The sequence below is a fragment of the Platalea leucorodia genome (assembly GCF_965183815.1).
Source record: "Platalea leucorodia genome assembly, chromosome: 6".
Classification (NCBI taxonomy): Eukaryota; Metazoa; Chordata; class Aves; order Pelecaniformes; family Threskiornithidae; genus Platalea; species Platalea leucorodia.
The window spans coordinates 26,192,768-26,214,725 of NC_138828.1; the positions used below are offsets into that span (position 1 = coordinate 26,192,768).

At 40.6% G+C, this 21,958-nt stretch overlaps 1 protein-coding gene across 1 annotated transcript in view; it reads right to left on the bottom strand.

The window, feature by feature from the left end:
- Nucleotides 1-2,816: 2,816 nt before the first annotated feature.
- The window catches only part of TECRL (trans-2,3-enoyl-CoA reductase like), a gene marked incomplete at both ends in the record, with an annotated part of 67,285 nt that continues 48,143 nt past the window's right edge, over nt 2,817-21,958 (bottom strand). The window contains 8 exons of the mRNA XM_082315469.1: nt 2,817-2,944; nt 4,512-4,557; nt 4,994-5,075; nt 6,383-6,444; nt 10,185-10,228; nt 12,279-12,351; nt 14,121-14,226; nt 16,899-17,014. Coding sequence (XP_082171595.1) covers nt 2,817-2,944; nt 4,512-4,557; nt 4,994-5,075; nt 6,383-6,444; nt 10,185-10,228; nt 12,279-12,351; nt 14,121-14,226; nt 16,899-17,014 — 657 coding nt within the window. The remainder of the gene's footprint in view (nt 2,945-4,511; nt 4,558-4,993; nt 5,076-6,382; nt 6,445-10,184; nt 10,229-12,278; nt 12,352-14,120; nt 14,227-16,898; nt 17,015-21,958) is intronic.

Below are 21,958 nucleotides of genomic sequence, written 5' to 3' on the forward strand. Positions count from 1 at the left end.
CTTACCCATGCCTTCCTTCTGCTGATGGCTCTGAAAAAGTTAGGTCTGTGCTTAAGAGAAAATATTACCAAAGGAATTTGCAGTTAACCATTTACTTCCTCATTAGCCCTAATACAAGAAATACCAATATATTTAGAGTTCAATAAGGCATTTTTTCCCCAGGTAATCAGCACACTCATGACAAACTTTTCCATGAAAATGTTTGTGTTGAGACAATTGTTTTGGTTCAAGAGGTGCATGGTACTTGTGGCTAAAATCATGGTCAATTGCAATTTTTTATATAGTGATACTTACTTTTTGCCGGAATGTTTTTGTTTGCTTGGGGTTTTTTGTGTTGTGTTTTTGTTTGTTTTGGTTTTTTTTTCCAAAGAAGGCTCCCAAAATGTTTATCAAAACAAAGACTGACCATTTTTACATACTTTTTGTTTTAAAGGAAAACATGCCCCCCATGCCAGGAAGTTAACTTACCTTTCTAATCACATGAAACTTGCCCTGAAAATCAGAGAGGGCAGAGTAATACAGAAAAATCTGGGAAGGTGCAGTAAGTTGGATTTATTGCTATTTGTGAAGCCATTTAACAATGTTCAGGGCAATTTTAGCTGGTCAACACCCCATTGGTGAATCTCAAAATATCTGCCACGTTTATCTGAGACAGCCTTCTGTAGCGTTATCTTCATTTGTTCTTACCTAGTGTTTGCTCTTACCTTCATTTTAAAACTTTAGTCATTTACTGCAGGAGCCAAAACCCTTCTTGGCCCCCCCACCCCCCCCATGTACTGAATGACCAACTGATAATCAGGGAGGTAAACAATTCCTGAAGTACTTCCTTCACCTAAGCTAACTGTTGAATAAGAACCACGCTCCTAGCTATTGGAATCGCTCTGGAAACATGCCTTGAACAGACTTAAAGCTGCAGCCATTGTAATCAAGAGACTAACAGATAAGGAAGTAATTTTGGCAAGTAACCCTCCCACATGAACTATTTTAAACTTCAAGATTGCTAAAATGAGACATTTAATAAACACGAAATGAAAACAATCCCAGTAGCTGGATTAAAAAAATAGACAACAGTCTTGACTCACACATCTAACACTGGCTGGAAAAAAATGGGTTTCAAAAATATTGTTGTTAGGTATACATGACTAAAGAGCACAGAAAATAATTTTTCAAAAATAGATCTTTATTAGCAGTCTGGGTTAGAGAACTGGATGTTCACTGTGACTCAGGTTTTCCATTGAGAGTAATAAAAAATTCTAGGTGTTCACAGGTTACAAGTTACAAAATATGGAAAGCGATTTATTTACATTTCCAAGATGAAATTGAGTTACAGTGGCTAATAGGATAAGTGGTGTGAGTTAGACATTAGAAGAGGGATATGAACCCAATTTACTGGGCAAATTAACTTTGTTAGAACACTTGAGCTGGCACAAAGATAACAGCACCTTTAGGAGACAAACTGCCTGCCTTGCTTGTGTACTCCGGTGTTTCTCTAATGATTAAAGCTCTTTAGGCAAGCTTTTTTACCAGCCTAATGGAGCCAAAAGACATTGATAAATGTGCAACAGAAATAGAATGAAAACTGGACTTAATGCCCTAACTCTCCATATCTTAATACTTGCTGAAGCAGTTCTGGTTCTTTTGCTCTCTGTAACTCAAATTGCTAAAAATTGTGCTTCTGCATGACATGGATGCCACTGATTTGCAAATGGAGCTAAACAGAGTTTTCAGGACCTGAATAACAAGCCCAGAGAATCCCTTAAAAAATAATATCTTGGAAAGCAAAGTAGCAGACAGAGACTGACCAAATTGAAGGGGAGCTGAAGCCTTTCAGCAGTGTCCATCTGAGGCAGTTCAGATATGGACTGAAATGCATTTGGCAGGATCCCTTTCCTTTTCAATAACGAGCTGTACTTGGGTTCGCCTTGTGCCCAAGTATTTCACAGTGCTTCACACAAGTAAGGGGAATGGTGTTCAGTGCCTGGCTGTATCCAGGCAAGGGGATCTTAACACGCTTGTTAGTCCAGAAACTCTTCTGCTATTTCCAGAACTGTTCAATGTGAGAAAGGGGGATGGACTTAAATGATGTACCCAAGGTCATGCTGCAAATTAGTAGCAAGATGGGAAGCACCTCACAAACAGTCCCCTCCTGGGATCGTGGGGCTGATCTGCCTACCTGAAAATAAAAGAAAGCCAGACCTCTGTGCAGTGATCAATTTAAGCCAATTTGTATTGAACAATTTGCTATGAGATTCAATTAAAAAAAAAAAAAGAAAGAAGAAAAACCTTGTAAAGCTAGACTAAACTGTGTTAACAGCATAGCGGTTGTTCTTTGATGTGATCCTTCAGAGGAGCTGAGGCAGAACATGCTGTTTCTGTGCAGTTTAATAAAAATAAGGCTGTGAAACATCTTCTGATGCAAAAATTCAAGACTCTAGTCAACATCTAACACTGAACCTTGAAATCACCAGACCTGAATGCATGCAGATGAGCTGTATTTGTTAATTCTAACAGCATCTGTGCCCATTTTTACCAGCTAAATATCTAGCCTAACGTTCAACATAAGCAATTTTCTTGTCCCTTCCCAATTAGCTCCATTACAGAAACTCTAATTAAATCATATCTTTTAGCAGGAACCAAGAATTCAAGAGCTATATTTTTTCACTTAATTAAAAGCTCTTCGTCTTGAACTGTTAATTTTCTGAAAAAGATATCCAGTAGTTCTTCTTCTGATCCACTTTGGTTACTGAATGAAATGGCTCATTTAATCTGAGTTAGCTCTTGAACCTTACACTGAGGCTCCAACTCTTGCGAAGAGCTTAGAAGATGATAGGAATCATAGCTGCTTTTCTCCGCACCTCTGGATAAAATCTCTTCAGGTACAGCTTGTGTTTCTTTTGGGCCCAGAGAGACATTTGGATGACCATCAGGAAAGCAAAAATGCCAACTACCAAGGAAAAAGAGAAAAAAAAAAAAAAAGGATCATGTATCTTCTTCAATGTCTGTTTCTGTGAATACAAGAGGGTTTATGGAAAAGTCTGCAGTCTCTTCTGCAGGCAGAGACAAGTTAACTCTGTCCTTGCTCTCAGCCTTGCAGTTGCTGATATACCACAGCCTGAGGCTCAGCCTACACGTCAGAATTCACACAGATGATGTTCACATCTATTAGACGCACCCGGTATCACCTATGACTTCACCACAAATCACAAGGCCTCCTTGGGCATGGTGCCGTCTCAACACAGAATTACTCGTGGCCTCTGTTCACTATTTTTCTGGTTTGCTGTTGGCCTATAATACTTTCTTTTTACGTCTGGCTCCCAACCATGACTGGGAGCTGTGCTGTAACTTCCTTGTTGCATGGAGGGAAAGCTTGGCCCTGGAGCAAGCAGGCAGCAGGCGCACGAACAGATTTAGCTACCTGGCAGCAAGGTCTCCCAAAGCCGAACAACTGCAGATGCCCAGGCCCCTGCTGTGGTTGTCAGGAGCCCGTAAGTGGTCTCTTGGATACCTCTCCCTTCAGGCTGAGCGGCACCAAATGGGGAATGCTTTTACAGGTGCTTTTTGCAAATTCATTATCCTTTCTTCCTTAAAATGAGCTGGTAGATCACAAACATTCATTTGGCATCTGGTCAAGTTATGTTTGGGACAATTACAGCAAGAATGAGTGTGCTGCATATATTGCTGCTCCCTGCCCTCATAAGCACAGCCCCACAACGTTCCCAAACTTTCAGGTCATTTCCATACCAGAGCCTAAAGCACAAAAACGTTGTATCTTTTAAAAAAAAATTAAAAGTTTAATTTTTGCATGTTGCAGTTTAATCCATTTTTTAAATTCCTTTCTTTTTCATTTGTAAACCATGTGGGGCTACTTTTTGCGAGTAGCTTTTATAGGTTTCTATTTTCGAATGGAAAAACAATTAAAAAGTGAATGTTTTGGAGAGCTCAGTCCCAGGGACCATATTTGTATGGGTATTTAGGTCTCTAAGGATGCAGGAAAGTACTGAGCAAGAGTTGCAAATGCTACTAAGCAGGCTGCTGTTACAACCTGGCTGCCTGATATAAGCAAATGGGGAAATGCTACCAGGAACGTGTGTGCCTTTCCTCTTTTGAAATATTAAGTACATCTCTTTTCCTCTCCCTATTAGAAGTATTATTCCAGGTTTACAATGCAAAGAAATTTTCCTATATCAAAAGTGATTGACTGTAAATGAAGAATACTGACTTCTTTGCTTTTCTAAATTTCAAGGTCTGTTTTCACTGTGGAAACAGAAGAAACAACAATATTTCACAAAAAGGAGAGAGCTGGTTTTGATCCAAAGAAGGTATTGCAGTAGTGTTCGTTCTCTCCGCAGCTTTCTGAGGGTAGCACTTTGAAGGTTTATACAGTCATGTCACAGGGGGGATTTGATCACAATATTTCATATGCCATAAATTTTTTGGCAAATTTTAGATTTCCAGAATTCACTTCTGCAAACAACAATTTAGAGGCTATCTTCATTCTGTTTCAAACTTACCTGGCAGGGTTTGTGTCATCACTGTGAAACTAATCCAAGACCCGACCTGTTGCAAAGAAAAAGGCACTGTTAATTGCATACTCTACGTAAAGCAAAAGGGCAAGTTTTCAAAAGCGACCACAGCCCCAAAAGCTCCCTCTGTAAGAAAAGTGTGATACTCATACTGGAAACGTGAGAGAAAAAACAGCTAGAAAGGGATCCCCCAGTGTGCTGGATGGGGCTGAAGAGATGGGTGGTAAATCCTTGGATCACTGGGGAGTCTGTAGTGGAGGGGAGTATACACAAAACTCATGATATTGATGTGAGGGAACAGAAGGGTCTGGTGGAGAAACATTTGTGGGCGCAAGGAGGCTCTGACATACAGAACATAATGATTGATGCGCGGGGGGAACTGTGTGGAGGCGTTGCAGATTCTCTACAGGCAAAGGCTGAAACACGGTAACCACCTACCCTTTGCATGTAAGCAGAAGAAATTCATGTACCTCATACGTATAGTTGGGACAGGATACCAGCAAGAAGAGCCACGTGAAGGGGTTGTAGGTTGGACTTGGAAAACAGGCTTTACTTCCTTTATGAAAGGAAAATAAAAAGAAGGGGGGGGAAAAAAAAGAAGGAAAAAAAAAAAAAGAACAAATAGACAAAGCCGGTTTCAGTACAGGGAGGGGAACTGAGCCTTATCACAACTTGCTATGCAACAGGCATCCCCTTGCCAATGCTCCCAGAGTGCAAATTGTTAAAAAAGTTTCAGTGAAATCTTTTGAGACAGCAAAAGCTGTATTTATCCTAGTGAGAATGCTGCTTAGCGAGCCCTGTATCAGTTTTTACAGGAAAGGTCTGGCATGTCCTTTGTTCAGAGGGAGACAAGCAGTTTAGTGCAGACTAGGTGGCAGGCGAGGGCTAAGGGCACTCTTCTGGGATATAAAGGATGCAGCTGTATCCTATGCAGCCTGGCTCAGGAATGTGAACCTGTCCCCTCTTGCATCCTCATCCTTCATCCCAGGGTAGCACAGGAGAACAGCTCCAGAGCTAACAGCATGACTCTGCACAGCCACTGATAACGCTCACACAAAATGCCCCATATGCAACACTTCATTTTTAAGTTCTGGCTACAATGCTATCTTTAATACTTGTAGGCACTGAGAATGCTGATGAATTATTTGGCTCTTGCTGCTTTTAAACTTAATTAGGCCCCTTGCAACAAACAACGTAAGCACCTGCCTAACCACAGCACATCAAAAGCTTTCTGGAATAGAAACTGACTTCTGCGTATGAAGTTGATCATACCGTGGTGAAGTATTCTCTTGAATAGGGTGTTATAGTGTGAAATTATACTATTATTATCTGAAAATATATTTTACTTTCTGCTATATATAGTATAACTTTTATTCTGATGGTACAATAGACCCTGAAAACCCATGCTTGGAGCAGCCTTTTTAGAGCATACATATACACTGATGCCTGTGTAGGTATTCACGAGTCTATCTTTGTCTATTTGTGTGTGTGTATCTTTGCATGCAATGCACGTATCTAAGAACACTGCAATCTAGCTTAAAAGTTTTTGAAACTTATTTGAAATGGAATCTTCTGTTGTCAGTCAACAGAGTGCTTTAGAGAACTTCCATGCTTAAATCCATATTTAAATTGCAGTTGTGTATAATTAAGATAAATTTGCTACAAGCTTTGGAACAACAACAGTCTTGCTAATGTTTCCTCGTCACCACATTTATTTTGAAGATGTTACACCAATGGCATGGTACCTACTTCATCTTTCTTTATTCTGTGGATGTAGATACATAAATTACTGTACACCAGCAGAAGACGGATAGGTTAAGCACACTTCAGTCTTAAATAGACAAACAGGAAACAAAGACAGACCTGAATGATTTTGGTGAGCTAAAGCTACATTGATAAAGTGATTTCCAGCTTCACACATCTGCAAGACATTAAAAACATATTTTCAGTTGTATGCCTAAAATGCTGTGGTAACTGCGTTGCAGTGCATAACCAGAGTCCCCCTGTTACAGCTTAGTCTCTGTATCCAGAAAACGTGTATTCCGAAATGACTCTCCTATGGGAAATACATTATGTGATCTTTGTCAAACGCACAAGTGTCTAGTGAGCACCGTGGGTGCAGCCTGGGGTGAAAGCCCATGTTTCAGCTCCGTAGAGCTCGGTGCAGGCAGGCCTTCAGTGTGGTTCCCATGCCCAGCATTTGCAACATGCAAATCTCTGGAGAGATCAGAGAGGGTCCCTGGGGTCTAAGGAATTTAGCAACATACTTTTCTGAACTGAATATCATTGTCAGGATTTGGATGTAATCCAGCCTTCAAAGAAGCAGGTGAAAAGTTGACTACTGGCTTTGTAAAAATGTCATGAGTTAATGTGCCTACCCTCTTCCTACCCACACTTTCAGAGGTGTTCAGTGTAACACCTTTGTTACGCCAGTTACAGAGCACAGTAACCAGTTCTCTGGGTAAGTCATAGAGGAAGGAAAAATAGGGTTAATAAACAGGCAGCGGTTCTCTGAAGGGCAGACTAGTCGAATGGATAGTAGTTGGGAATTGATAACTGAAGGAAGCCAGTATTATCCCTGGTTCTGCTACTCTCTGGTTATGCCACTTCCAGCCCTAACCAACCCCTCAAACTTGGTCTTTAATATTTAGATGGTTTATATTTTTGGAGGAGGTACTATGTCTCCCCAGTTGGTTATACAGCATGTAGTACAAACTGATTTCAGATTTGCTTGTGGCTTTCAGTACTTCATCAACTACAACTACTGTAGAATCAAAACCAATTACTACCCATACTTGAAGTGGGAGCTGGTAGGAAAACCAGTTTCAATTCCTGAAAAAGAAAGCCTGTCAGTACAACATTCTAATTTTATGTTTTTCATTTTTCCCCTGCTTTATGAGGAAAACCAAAATGCTATATACATTTCAGTCCTGGAGTAAATTTAACTTTTTTATTCATTTCTGGGCTTAAAGACTGATTTCTCCTCTCAAATTGAAAAAATGCAGTGTTAAAAAGTTGTGCGTTTTTATATCATTTGTCTTTCTAAAATTTTGCAAGGCTGGAAAAATTAAGAAATTAAAATAAAAAGGAAGAGTGCTAAAACCTAGAGACGTTAAAAGTATAAAGTCACAAATTAATACAGAAAAAAAAGAAATACTATTACAATTTTTTAAAGCCGATTCTGAAAGTCATCCATAACAAACTTCAGTTAAAACTAATTGAAAGGAATATGTAACTTCATTTTATATTGAAATGTGCCATTATCTGAAAGAACATTGTAGATAGCATTGCTGAAGAATTTTCCCCTTTTTGGCAGAGATATTTCTGTGGGTTTTGTTAGGAAAGTTTAAATCAGTTCTATTAGCAAAGCTGTTATTCTGCATGGATATGTAGTCATGGGTCAAATCCTGCAGTCCTTTTATGTTTTTTAATTACAGCTAACTGGCTGTCATCTATCATAAACACCAGATGTAAAACACTAAATAGCCAGAAAAGGAAATTCTATTATAAAATATCGTATCAGAAGCTATAATTCTAGCCATAGTAATAGGAGTAATTTTAATTTACGTACTTCCAATTATGAGCTAGGAACATGATTGTTTTGGATTACTATTATTTTAAAGAAAAAAGTTTCAAAGTTAAAAGTGTTTTTGTGAAACACTATACATACTGAAACGTGCAATGCCCATACTATTGTGGAGCAAGAGAGATTCATACACTATAGTTAACACCTACTAATTCTATAATCAATTCTAAGTAAAACAAGCAAAGGGCATCTCTGCAGGGATTTTTGTTGGCTCACCTTTGACTCTGCAGCTGCATTCTGCTGTAATTAGCTCTTAGGTCCCTCTTTAGAAATGTGGCTGCTAATGCTCTATATCGAGAAGTACTGCTAAATGTAAGCTAGTCCTTAGTGTCTCAGATGTAAAATATGGGGCAGTGGGGAAGAGCAGAAAAAAGGCTTGCCATATTTATGACGATAAAATATTGAAGTCTACATACGGTTCCCCCTCTTTATATTCCATGTGTACCCTATAAGAAAAATGTCCCCACAAAGCTTAGAGTAATTTCTCTAAATATGAAAATCTTTCAGAAGGGCCTGCTGACGCTCTTCAAATTACTCAGTACTGTTGTTTACAGCAGCTGCAGATGTATACACCTAAATCAGGATATGTAATAAAGACAAGCCTTAAAAGAGGGGGGAAAAAAGAAATCTTCCAAATATTTTATTCATATGTCTTAGAAACCTGTGAAAACAGCTTCAAATTATTTTATTTTATATGTTGCTGTTTTAAATTCATTGTCTGGGAACCTGCCAGAACAAGGTCTGAAAGGGAAAGGTTTTGCATTTCCATGGGTAGGAAGTTCTTAAAAGAGCTGCGAGAATTCAGACCATAGACCATGTGCTGATGCAGATCTGAAGGGGATGGCCATATTTTATAGCAAATACCCCCAATAGGACTCATCTCTTTGCTTGATGGCAGCATTTTTCATAAAAGCTCTAGCAGGGCTTGTTACACTGAGGAGAGGAAGGATGTTTCATTAGAAAAGAAGGCTTTTTCTATGCAGAGATTTTGACAAGGACTAGTTTTACTGGTAGCACTGAATATTCAGGCAAGCAGTTTGCTTGGTTTCAAGTAACCCCCGAGCTTGGGAAGGGCACAAACAGTAAGGCTCTGGGCACGCCACTGCCTACTGCTGCCACAACCTCCTGTCTCCGCCGTGCAGGATTATTGCTTTCAGCTATAGAGCCTAATTGAGTGCATGAACTTCTTCATGTGAGTATTTTGCTTGTCTTTGCTATACCTTGTTAGGGTAGGAAAAGCTGAGAACTGCGTGGCCAACCCCCGGCGACAAACGCTGCCAAAACTGTGATCTTTAAGGGTCCCGATTTACAAAAGCATGTAAATATTGCTAAGTTGTTTGAATGCTTTTCTGAATAGTGTTTGCCTGAAGGAGCCTAGACACGTTGCTGTCCTGTCTTTCTGTTATTTTGGGAAACTGATCTGTATCTGATTTTCAAAGAGGCTGACTGTTTTGGCTACTGACCCATGCTTGCCTGGGTAAGTCAACACTCAGCATTTCCAAGCGCAATGCCCACAGAGGATGGAAGAGAATATACATGTCCATGTGAGAATTTCTTACTGAGCCTCTGTCTCACTATATGATTGTGTTCATTCAAACATCAGGTTCAGTAGTCTCAGCCGTCCTTCATGGCCCGCACTTTCCCTTGCCTTAACCCATCTTGGCAGGGATTGTTTTTATTGTTTTTAATAGCTATTGACGTTAAGTTATTCAGGGTACACAGTACTATTACAAGGTCTGCTTAGGATGTAATTCTTCAGTGTTTTAAAAAGGGCAAGTTCCAATCTGTCTAAATATTAGTGTTTTTACACAATCATGGATAGTAATAACACTGATGATGTTCTCATGGCTCTCAGACACAGTACTTCACATTAAGCTCTGTATAGGTACATAGTCCTAGGAGACTTCCTGGCCTAGAAACCTTAATAGATTATCACTAAATCCAGTTAAAGGACACAGGGCTGTGGGTGTGGATGTATATATATGCACAAATGCATAGCAGCATTACTGCATTTTGCTAAATCGTGAGTTACTCCTATACCACAATCATTAATAAAACTTTATTTTTGTACGTACCAGAAAAGCAAGGGCAGCAAAAGAAACTTGTCTGTGGCCAAATGCTAGAAAATAGAATGAAATTATAAATTGCATTTTACGGTATGCACATGGTTTGCTATGGGTGAAATTAATCTAGTGCTGAGGAGCAGAAATACTTCTTTCCTGACAGGCTCTGCAGAAAGAATGGATATTATCACACACAATATGAAGACAATGCAAATAGTAACAGCACTCTAGAAATGCCAGTCTCTTCACCACTGATCTCAAAGCAGTTTTCACCTAACTTTTTCTAGTATTTGTCATCTTCATATATCCATGTGCGTTGTCAAAGCAGCTGGCGGTGTTAAATTTCTTGGAAAGGGAAGGGGAGGGATGAAGTGAAGGTCAGTGGCAGAACCAAGCCAGGAATCACAACCTTATCCATAGGCCCTTCTGCCTCCATGAGCAGAGAAGCCAAGAGATAATGTATCCATTACTTTTTTTTTTTTTTAGCAGCGAGGCTTTAGCCACTATCTCCTTCACAGTCTCACCATGCAAGAAATACATTTAGCCTTTGCAATTTTTACCTGCCTTTTGCCTGCCCTCTCCTTTTTGCTGTTGTCCCAGACCACTGTAGTGCTGTATCATGTTCATCTCCAAAGGTTTACAGTTCTCAAGTAAACCTTGGTCGTGGTCGAGGGACACAAACCATGTGCATGTACCTCACTTCCCTGACCAAGTCTCAGCAAGCCTTTACTTTTGAGAACCCTTTTTCTCTGGCTGGCACACGACTCCTCTGTGGGGCCAAGGGCATGCGCTAAAACTCCTCCTCAGAACAACCAGCACATGTCACCATGTGAATATGTAGCTGCTAAGCAGATGTTCTCCATGGGCCCTTTGTCATCCTGGTTTAATTTACCTCTCCTGCATAGCATTCTGCAACTACCTGCTTGCCTTTCTTTACCTGTCCCCAGACCAGCCATCTCTGGATGGCTGCATCCTGCATCCAAAAGAAACCATCAATCCAGCTAACTATGCCAGAGAGCTGGTGATCTCCAGCACTAGACCCATGTACCTATAATTGTCATTTTAAGGCAGTGGCAAGCAATTAGAAGCACTTCTGAGTGCTTTCTCTGTTGGAAAGCTGTGTCTTGAACTAAGGGTTTCCTCTATAAAGAAGCTACACCTACTGATCTGACAGCCCAGACTGTAAAAACTGTATCTAGGGAGGTCTCAACATTGTTTTACTGTTAAAGACACACCAAATTCTACTGTCTTTGAATGAATCACATCATTTTGAAACAGAACTTTTGTGTTATTTTGAAAGGAAAGTAAGTGCCATGTAGGAGAAATTTTTGACTGAAAAAGAATTAGTAATTTAACAGAGTGTAAATAAAAATGGCAAAGCAAACCCTTTGTTCCCAAAGCTCATAAATAAGTACAAGATGCAGACGAAAAGACTAAGGTGTAGCAAGGAAAGTAAAGTAGCAGGAAACAAAACTTATGACAATTATGCTCAAAAGAAGCAAAAGTTCAAAGAGCAAACAAGAAGAAAAAAATAATGAAGAAAACGCAGTGCAACAATAAAATATAATGTAGTGCAACAATAAAATATAATGAGAAGGAACAAAATGATGAGTGAAATCGGGAAGCAAAAAACATAGGATTTTTTTCATTTTTATCAGTAGTATCTGATTGACTTTTACTGGTTTCTCACTAAAACAACAACAAAAAAAACCTTAATTTTCATGAAAAGGATGTATCTTTAGCAAATAAGTATCTCCTCCAAGAAAATGCAGCCAGCTCTACTTCTCTCCTGCATTCTTAATACAAATATTGTGAAGATGAGCAAAATATATCGATCTTTGTGTTTTCTCCACTTGGACAATATTTCTAGTTCATAAAACTGGACAGCGATTGACCATTGCTAAACAGGCACATACATTCAGTGGCACAGCAGGAGTCCCACCAGCACAACAATCTTCCTTCTGACAGGGAGTAAAGGCTAATCTCTGGCTAGATTATTCATATGGTCTTATGTGGGGGCCACCTATTGATTTTGGAGGACTGAAGGTTGCATACCAAAAACTTCTGAAAACCAAGGTCAGGGGTTTTTTTTCTACTTATACATACATGGTGGCGTGTATCGTGGATGGTTGATGTAGTATGCAATCCAGGAAGTGAATCCCCAGTAAAAGGCACAACCCTGGAATGGACAAAAGATACTTTTTTATGTTAGAAAGGCCTATAGGCAAGTACAAACCATAACTTTATAAATATAAATTCTGGTGAGTGCAAAACCCAGATGACCATTGAAAGACTTTGCAGTGGCTTCTTGAGTCACAGAATATAGATCTTTTTAAGATGCTATGAAGCCACTAAAAAAAAAAAAAATAAAAGGGCACACAGTGTAGATTTTTTGGATTGTGTTGAATGTGGTTTATGCCTGTTATAGCAGTTGGTGTTTGTTTTCTCCTTATTTGATTCTACTGCTAAGGGCACATTTCTCTGAGTGGTACTGTTAAAAGTCTAGGGCTGGTTAAAACAGCTGAGCTGTTACTATACCTTAAGCTCAGCATTTCCAAGCAAGATAGAGCTAGCTGAACAGAATGCTAAACCAGTTGAGACAATAAAGAGTAAAACTGAATAGGCCTGGTTTAACCCTGGCAAAAAAAAGGCACACAGTTCCTATAAAGATACCTGAGCTACACACTGCATCACCTCCCATGGATTCAGCCCCACTTCATCCTCTTGTTAAAAAGCAGCATCCCGGCTGCCTTTGCTTGGTGACTGAAGCCGTGGGCTTGGGAAAGCCCAAGCAGAGATAACGTGATCATGTTCTTGCCCCGTGTAGGGTTCACTGCTCCCATCCTTTGTACAAGGAAAAAACAAAACCCACCAGCCAAACCACTGAAACCACCCTGGAGACTGGATAAAGCCTTTCTACGTGTTAAGGGTCCCACGCTCAGTACCTTCTCGGGAAGAGCAGTGTGCTGGGACTGGCTACAGCTCCATCCCATAAGCCGGGCTGCGAGTCAGGCTTTCTCTTTTCAATCTTTTTATGCAATGCCACTGTGGTACATGTACTACAGACATGAGGGGACAAGAGTAACTGTGGGTCTTTAACTCCCACATGCATGAATCACTTTGGAAATGGCACTCTGGCTCCAAAGCCATTTAGCTTATCTTCCTCTTTTTTTTTTTTTTTTTTTTTTTTTTTAAACGCTGTGTACTTTAAAAGAACATCTCTAGCTGTGCATCTCATTACCTCCTTTCTGACTGGAATCGAGTCGAGACCCCTATCATGGCCATACGTTTATCTGCTTCACTAAAATCTTAAATGTATTGCAAAACTTTTAAAGGGAGAGTCTTTACATCACACCGAATAGGATGGGGGGGTAGGGTGATACAAAATGACCAAGACTGAGTATGTGAGATAAAAGAAGGGAAAGCCTATGAGCAGTGACACACAGTTGAAATTCAGGAGGCTTTGGGAAACAGAAGTCTTTAGGCCAGCTCAGTATATTCCTTCGTGAGGCCTCCATCTCTAGAAGAATATATTTTTTTTTCTACTTGTAATTTGATTTTAGCTTTCTAATGCAAGGCCTGTCTCTTTCTTTCTATTTATATTGCACCGAGGAAGTGGAGTGTGATTTCTGTCAGCATTTCTAAATGTTGCAGCAGCATATCTCATAATAAAATAGCATTCAGTCTGAAAAATATCCTGGACATGACAATCAGCCCCTTGGGTGGATGAGTCAAAGTGGACATTGACATGCAGGAGCTAAAACGGACATTGATTTCAGTTCATGTCCTTGGGCACTTGGCCCTGAAATTCTTCCTATATTTGTATTTTGACTAATCATAATTCCTGGAGCTAGAAAATAAATTATTTTTTATTTTCCTATCTTCTTCCAAGGACTGCTTTGATATGAGGATATTCTCTCTTACACAATATGATAAATATATTGTCACCTTTATCATATTTTTCAGAGGAGTGTGCCCTCCCGAAAACTTGTGAACAAATAATGTCTCCAGAAGATGTCTGATGTAGTGTAAACAATGGCAGAAGCAGGCCAAGCTGGAAGAAAAAAAAAAAAAGGAAATTAAGGTAAGTGAAAGATTGCTTTTTATTACTTCACAGTTTAATGTCACAAAAGGAATAAGGACTAATATTCCAAAACTGCAGAGCCACACAGAAATCGTGGGATTTAAGATATTGTCTTAATTGAAACATCTGGAACCAAAGATTAATGGAATCATTTTCAGTGTTATACAAAGTTGCTTCCATTTTGCAGGGAAGCAACTTATTTTTACTAGCCTTGAGTTAAAAAGAGCTCCTTGAGCTCTGAATGTGATACATAGCCCTGACAAGACATTAAAACAGGACAGCTGTGTATACAAGCAGGCGTCTGCCATGCTTTTCCAAAAGATGTCTCCCACGTTTTAAAGCCACCTTAATGCTCCTGTAGGATGTGTCTGACATTTAAAAACATTCTGAATATCTTCTGAATGGTTTCCTTGTCCTTTGCCAACTCAAGTAGCTGCATGGAGGTAGTCTGTATTTCATTTCCTTGTGGACGCAAAATGAGATTTTTGTTACAAAGTTAATCCATTCTGATGGCTTTTTTGTTGCCTGTTACAAAGAAATGAGGTAATTGCTGTAGAAATTATTATACTGATTCTCTTTTGAGGAAGATTATGAAACAATAACAGGCGTTGCTGATTTGCTTCTGAGAATGAGTTGCAGCTCAGAGAGATTGAGTTTCAGAAACAAATGTCAAGAGTGATTCCTGGTGGCATTTTATCTTGGTTACATTTACGGTACTACCAGAGTCCATCTCACTGCAAACCAATTATAAGACATAAATGAAAAGTGGTTTTCAGCATGTGAAATCTCAAATACTTTTATTATGCATCTTGTATAGTAGCCAGAGTCAAAGATTAAACAATTTCAAAGTAATTAAACCAGAGAGAGTTGAGCTAAGAAAATTTCAAACAATTAACGACTTACTTATCCAAAGTCTGGAGCAAACTTCCAGCTTCGCTGGGAATTTTAAAATTAATTTAGCTTAGGATGGGGACCTCAGATGAACCCATTAAGGAGTAGTCACTGGAAGGATTCTGCACATCCCTTGCCCACTTAAAAGAAGGTTAAGGTTTTGCTGGCTCTTCTGTGCTACCAGAAACTCTCTCCTTTGAAGTGTATGAGCAAGAGAAGGCAGGCAAGCATCTTGCAGCTCTGGATTTGAATTCAACATTCTGTGTTCTCATTCCCAGCTCCACTAACTCCCTTAATGTCTCTCCAAGTCTCTGTTCCTCCATCTGTAAATGGCATTATTACTCACTGTGTTTCTCTGCTGTATACCAGCTTCCTTGATTCCACAATCATACTGTGGAAAAAGTGCTGTGGGAAAGCTGTACAGTTCCTTGAGGCTCCTAGTTCCCTGTGTGCCCTCCCACTTCCAGGGCTCCAACTTATGCAGCCAACAAGCTTTTCTTGATCATGTTCCACACCTCTGCCAGGCGCTAATCCCCCAGGATGGGGACAATCACAGTGAAGAGGAGTAAGTTCCTTAAGTGTGAAAGTTCCCAGGCTGCCTGGTGCATTAACCACCGTCCTGTGGAGGGGTACAGTTGGTGGTGGCAGTGCCTTGAGCCTCCCTGGCAGTTATCGTGTGTAGCTGCTTGCCACTTTCTTGTCTGTAACAGTTCTTACTCCCTCCTATCGATCAGGTCTTCTTTGTTTCTTCCAGAGTCCTTCAAAAAGCTTGGGAATGGCAGGGGCTGTCGAAGATCATAAAAAGCTATCTTGGTTGGCTGTCCTCTCTTTGTTACTTTCTGGTATGCTCTTGAGTTCTAGCAGACTAAGCAGGTTGTGTTTCCCTGTGGTCAGCTCCTCCGGTATTATATTGAAGCTGTTTAATTTTCCTTGTTAGCATTACTGTTCCAGTGATGGAGAAAAGCAAAGCTATCTGGTTTATGCTTATATATGAGCTCCTCTGATTTGTTTCTGTACAGCTAGATACAACCTGTGGTCTTCACTGTTCTATAACAGTGGCTGAGCTCTTATTTTTGTTTGTCACCTAAGTGTTTTATTTCTTAAAAGTCTTTCAGAACTCAAATATGTGGCATATGGCCCTGGGGAACAATTACAGTTCGAAGAGGTAAGTTTCAAAAATCACATCACCAGTTCTGAATTCCTGTGATGCTTCTTTTGAGTTTCTCAGTTGTCCTTCACCTGACTCATGACATTCAGACCTCTCAAAATTCCTCCTTGTTGTGCCTAGGTGAGAGCTGGCGTGGGAGTAGTTATCATCTTCTGTGCTGGATGCTGATGCTACTCATCTTATAAGTGGGAATGTACTGTAAAGAGACTGGGAGTGGGACACCTGAAGTCTTGTCCTCTCTTCTCTGTCAAGCATGACTTTGGGTTACTACCCGCTGTGTTTATTATTTCACCTTCTGTTCTGGCTGTGTGTCTAGAGTGCAAACTGTTCGGGGAAAATACTACGTCTCCCATTGTGACCAGGGGCAGTGACCATTGCAACTGGGATCCCATTTTTGGTCAGGCTTATGCGTGCTGCTACAATGCCAAACCGCTATTGATAAGAACGGTCTGAAACTCCCGCTGACTCTGAGACCAGGCATGCATCCTCACATCCCCTGTAACCTCCTCAGCCCTGGAAATGCAGTCTCCATCCCTCTGGCTCCCTGCCCTCCAGGAAAATAGTTCACGCAAGCGTCACTTACTGAACCACTGGGTGGCGGAAGTTCTTCGTACTTTCCACTTGATCATAAATAGTTGAGAGACGAATGTAAAAGAGCAGATATATTAGAAGAGGCCCGGTGTATTCTGTTAGAAAAAACTAGAAATCAAAAAGAAAATAGCTGTATCAGAGTAGGAAATTGTATCAATAAAGGCATGAGAAAAAGAATACCCCTATCTGCAACACCTATTCATCCTTCAAAAGTCATTTTGGCTTCATTTTGAGGACTTAAACGACATGTAGGTTTTTTTCCACTGTCTCTTTAGCAAAGGAATAAAATCCATCTAGGAAATGAGAGAGAGGTTTCTGTGCAGAACATTAACCCAGTCAGGAAGGCTTCATGGAAGGTGGTCAAAATCACAGTCATCTCCTTTTTATATTTTTGGCTGTGCCATCAAATGCCTATTTGGAATCTAAATAACACTGAAAATCAAGGCCCAAAAGCTCAAGGCAGCTTGCTTTCTGCCAGTGTTTTTTGCAATTAAGCGATACATCAGTTAAAAGCCAACTAAGCATGACAGAAACAGACATAGCTTTGAATCCTGGTTGCTAGCAAGAGTCATCTGGAAGGGAGGGATCATTGCTTGAAATTTGGTGGCGGGTGGAAGAGCAGGACCTGGCTGCCTGTTGTATGGCGCTTTGAGCCTTTGTTCAGTGACCGAGTGGGACTCCTCCCTGTGCAGGCATCAGCAGAAGCAGCCTGCGGTGGGCAGAGAGGACAAATAAGTTACCCTGTAAAACAGAAAGAAATAATTTAATCTCCCCACTGTCATCCCTGCTAGCCACAGAGAGCTGAGAGGAGATATGGGGGCAGGGAGAGAAGGCAGAGTTATAGCACTGCTATGAGCCACCCTCAGTTTTACATTCTGGCTTTGGTTTGGTACAGCCTGTATTGCCTTTTGTCAGGGCACACTCTTAAGCTACAAACAGCTGGAAGAAGTAAAACGTGGTTGGAGTTATGCGAGGTCTGGATTTGATCATCTGTCCCCACTGGAATGAATCTCAGAATAAAATGGAAATGGTGTAGTCCTACATGTTTACAAGGACCAGCAACTGGCAAATCATAACTCAAGTGCATAGTGTTGCTTAAGGGATAAAGATTCATTACTAATGGACCGTTTGGCTTTAAGGTGGCTATTTGCACTGCTATAGAATTGTAATGGATAAACACCTGTGGCTTAAGGAAGCAACACTGAATTTAGACTGCCTTTCTCAGAAGTAGGATTTGGGAGGAAGTCCAACCCCCAGTGGGCTGTTCTAATCGCTCTTCAGAAGAGCTTTGAAACAGAAAGGTTTTCCTGCAGAAATATTCTGCAATTACGTTTCCTTCATTTGGGACCCCCAGTACCATTTTTTTTCCTCTGTCACAGGGGGAAACTTTTTAAAATGTTGGCCTTTCATAGCAGGACTGTCTCCAAAAGTAACAAACTTAAGTGTTCTCTACCAGGGAAATGTCAAATTCTCTTTTGTTCCACGTGACACCATGATTTCTGTGCTCCATTTAGACTCCGCATGATCCCAAGAGTCGGGGTGTGTGTGTGTGTGTGTGTGTGTATGAAAACATTTAATCAAGGAGTGTCTAAGAGCCCACATTGTTGTGGAACACACCACAGCCAAGGACTTATTAGAGTTTTGTCCTAATAGCAGTTGTATGGGTCTATTCCTAACTGTGAGCCCACTGTGTTAGGTACTCTGCAAACACTAAAAGAGACGGCCTCCACTGTTAAAACCTAATACACTAAATATAGATGACGGTGGTATAGGAGACAGAGGTGAAGATAAAATGGTCTGGGCGGGTCAGTGTAAGAGCTTGGAATGAGCTGCTTTCTTCAGTGTAGCTTTTCCTCTCAGCCATGAGTTGCACCACAAAATACACCCATAACTGCCAGCTTTTATCATCTGTTTGGCATGAGCATATTACAAAGCTGCCAGGAAAAGTTTGGCAGGACTTAGCACCCAGTTGTGGCTACTTGTCACTGCACCAGGTGCTCCCCCCTTACCCCGGGATGATTTCAGATGCTGAAAGGAGAAGGAAAGCTTCAGGATTTAGTAAAAAAATCCAGTCTTTATTTAACAGCCAAACCTACCAGCGACGTGATACCTGAATCCCTGTGACTGGGTGAGGAGGTGTTTTTGATGTAGGAGGGGGGATGCAGAGCCTCCCATCAGAGCAATTCAGAGAAGCAGCTGAGAGCACCACCAGCAGCTCTTGAGTTGGGGTTTGTGGAGGTGAGCAGCATCAGCATGCTCAGGGTGCTTTACAGGCCGGGGACAAGGTCCCATCTTATCTGTGTGTCAGTCACATCCAACACAAAGCGTTAATCGCCCATGTGGAGGCAGGCGGTCCAGGGTCAGCTGTGAGATTTGCAATCAGAGTAGGTATTGTCTGGCAGGCAGGACTGTATTTGCCTTTGTCATAACTGCACCACACTGCTGGAACATAGTTAAGATCAGTAGCATTCTGGTTTAGAGGGTGAGGTTCAATTTGCTGTAGTGTTTTTTGTTGGTTTTTTTTTTACATTTTGGGTGAGTTTCAGTCTGTTTCCCTCTGTTGCATCTCCCGTACTGCAACCTCTGCTCTCCTTCTCTGGTCCACTGATTTTAAATTCATCAGAAATGAAAAGTGAGTTCCAGAAAGGCAGGCAGAGAAACTTTGCTAAAAATCCCATGAGTTCAAGCAGCTGGAAGGGAAAGTAGTCTTAACACAAGATTACAATCGGCTCTAACCATTGGCAGTCAAAGGCAAGCACCATTCTTTTACTATTGATTCTCAATGAATATATGCAATTAAGCCTACCTAGTATCTTCATGCTCATCCTATAATTGACTAATTGCTGGGCTTGGGGAGTTATTAGTTGTGTTAAGGATCAGTTCAACTTAGCATTTTTACAGATGCTCAAAAAAGCCTACAAAATTACTAAGATACTAGTTCCTGCTAACATATCCTGCAAAAATAATAATCAAATTTTAAACAAAACCCTGAAAATAATAACATTGTATCTTGTAGTTTCTAGACAAAAGAAATGACATTTTGTAAAAACCAAAAAAGTGATCACAGAGCATTTTTCTCCTGCAGAAATGTAGTAAACATCCAATATTTAGAAGAAAATTACTTTTTCTTTACCATCTTCTGGGCCTGCCTAGATTATTTTGATGTATTTGGTGCAGCCAAATATGGTGTTCCACACCATAACACAAAGATCTTTTCCTGGAGGAGCATTACATCTCTATTACAATGTGCATAGCTCAACAGAATTTAACTGTTGAGCCCATCATTAACTCCTTGAAGAAAGAAAACAGGAGATTGCCCCTTTTTTCCACATCTGAACACACTATTTCATATCTTGCACAGCATCCAGTTCTCTTACCTTCCTTCTCTCCTCCACAGTGTCTGGTATTATATACTCTCTATATAATCTCTTATTCTCAGTGGCACAGAGAAAGTGCTGTTCTTGAATCAAACCTCTCCCAGGCATGAGCTCCGTGCAGGGTGCTAAACTCAAGCTTCTTTAACTGTTTCAATTATCAGGTCCTTAGGGGCCTGATTAAGTAATACCTAAACTGGAAATATCTACTACATAAACAACAAAATGGAGATCTGAAATATGTCAAAAGGGAGCTTTTGTAGGAGTCTCCATCATTCAAGAGATGATGAGACAAATAGGAAAACAATACAGGATAGCTAATTCGCAAACCAGCAAGGCATTTCATCTTGCATGAGACAAATTGTACCTGCTTCTTTTATCTCTGTTCAGATGATCGTGCCGGTAACACCTTGCTGAACTGAGTAACAACCAGGTCAGGAATTATAATGCCAGACCTTATGAGGCAGAGGGTATATTTAGGGAGATATGAATGCAGCAGAGGTGAAAGGAGCTCTTTAAAGTTATTTGAGGGAATGTGAGGTGAATTTTCTGGCTGGTAGGGGCAGCTGGCATAGAGCCTGACACCATCGCAACAGGTCTACTACATGGAATGGAAAGGTTTTTGATGTGAGATAATAGTACTGGGTGTACTAGTTGGGAAAAGGCAGAAAAGGACAAAAGGCAGCTATAAACAGAGGGGGGTGGAGTGGAGGGAGTCTGAAAAAATTCCAACAGAATCTTTATAAACAAACAGCCCACAGATTAGCAATCTTCACATGAGGGCATCAGCTAATTCCTCTCTGTAATGTTTACGACATGCCCTTTCTGTAATACCACACAACACACCCTATCTTGTATCATGTTGCCTTTTGGCATAGTCTCACGTTATCTCATTTATGACAAGCTGCAGAGAAGATTTGAGGAAAGGCCATACAGCCTTTTCCACACTGATCCTTTCCCACAGCTCTTTCCATGCCATGTAGGGACAGTTTCCCAGTTCATCGGTGCTGGTCGTGATGTTTTCTCTTCCCCTGCCAACGGGATGTCTGGATCCAAGCAGGGGAAGCGGAGGGCGTGGTATGAGGATAATACCTGCAGCCAGGACAATGACTTTGGGTCATTGCCTGAAGCTCTCGGCACAGCAAGAGATACAAAATAGCTCAAGCGTGTCCTGGGTAACTTTGATGGAAAAGCAGCTGCAGTGTATAAATTATCTAATGGACAGAGCTTAGTTTCTCTGATAAATGTGAGACGAAGCCACTAGCTGCAGGTCTGAGCCAGGGTCAGACTGAGAGTACATACTGCATAAAGAGGAGGAACTACTGATATCAGACAGACAGACCATTACAATGTGCGAGCGTACAGAGAGCAGCTGGGATTTCTGAGAAACCCAAGAGAAACAGGCAGTTGCCCCCCCCCCCAAGTCCCCAAATCACATTAAACTTAGCATCTACCTACCTTAGACTCCTTTTACAATGCCAGTCCTAAGTACTCTGCAGCTAATATGATCATTAAGAAACATTACTAATTTCTGGACTAATTTCTACTTCACATGTTTGCTACCTCATTAAAGGCCGTATAGTTACCTGGGGATGATAATGGCATAATTTTAGCAGCACCTCTAAATCTTCACCTTTTTAAAATTTTTGTATTTTCATGTTTGCAAAAATCCACAGAG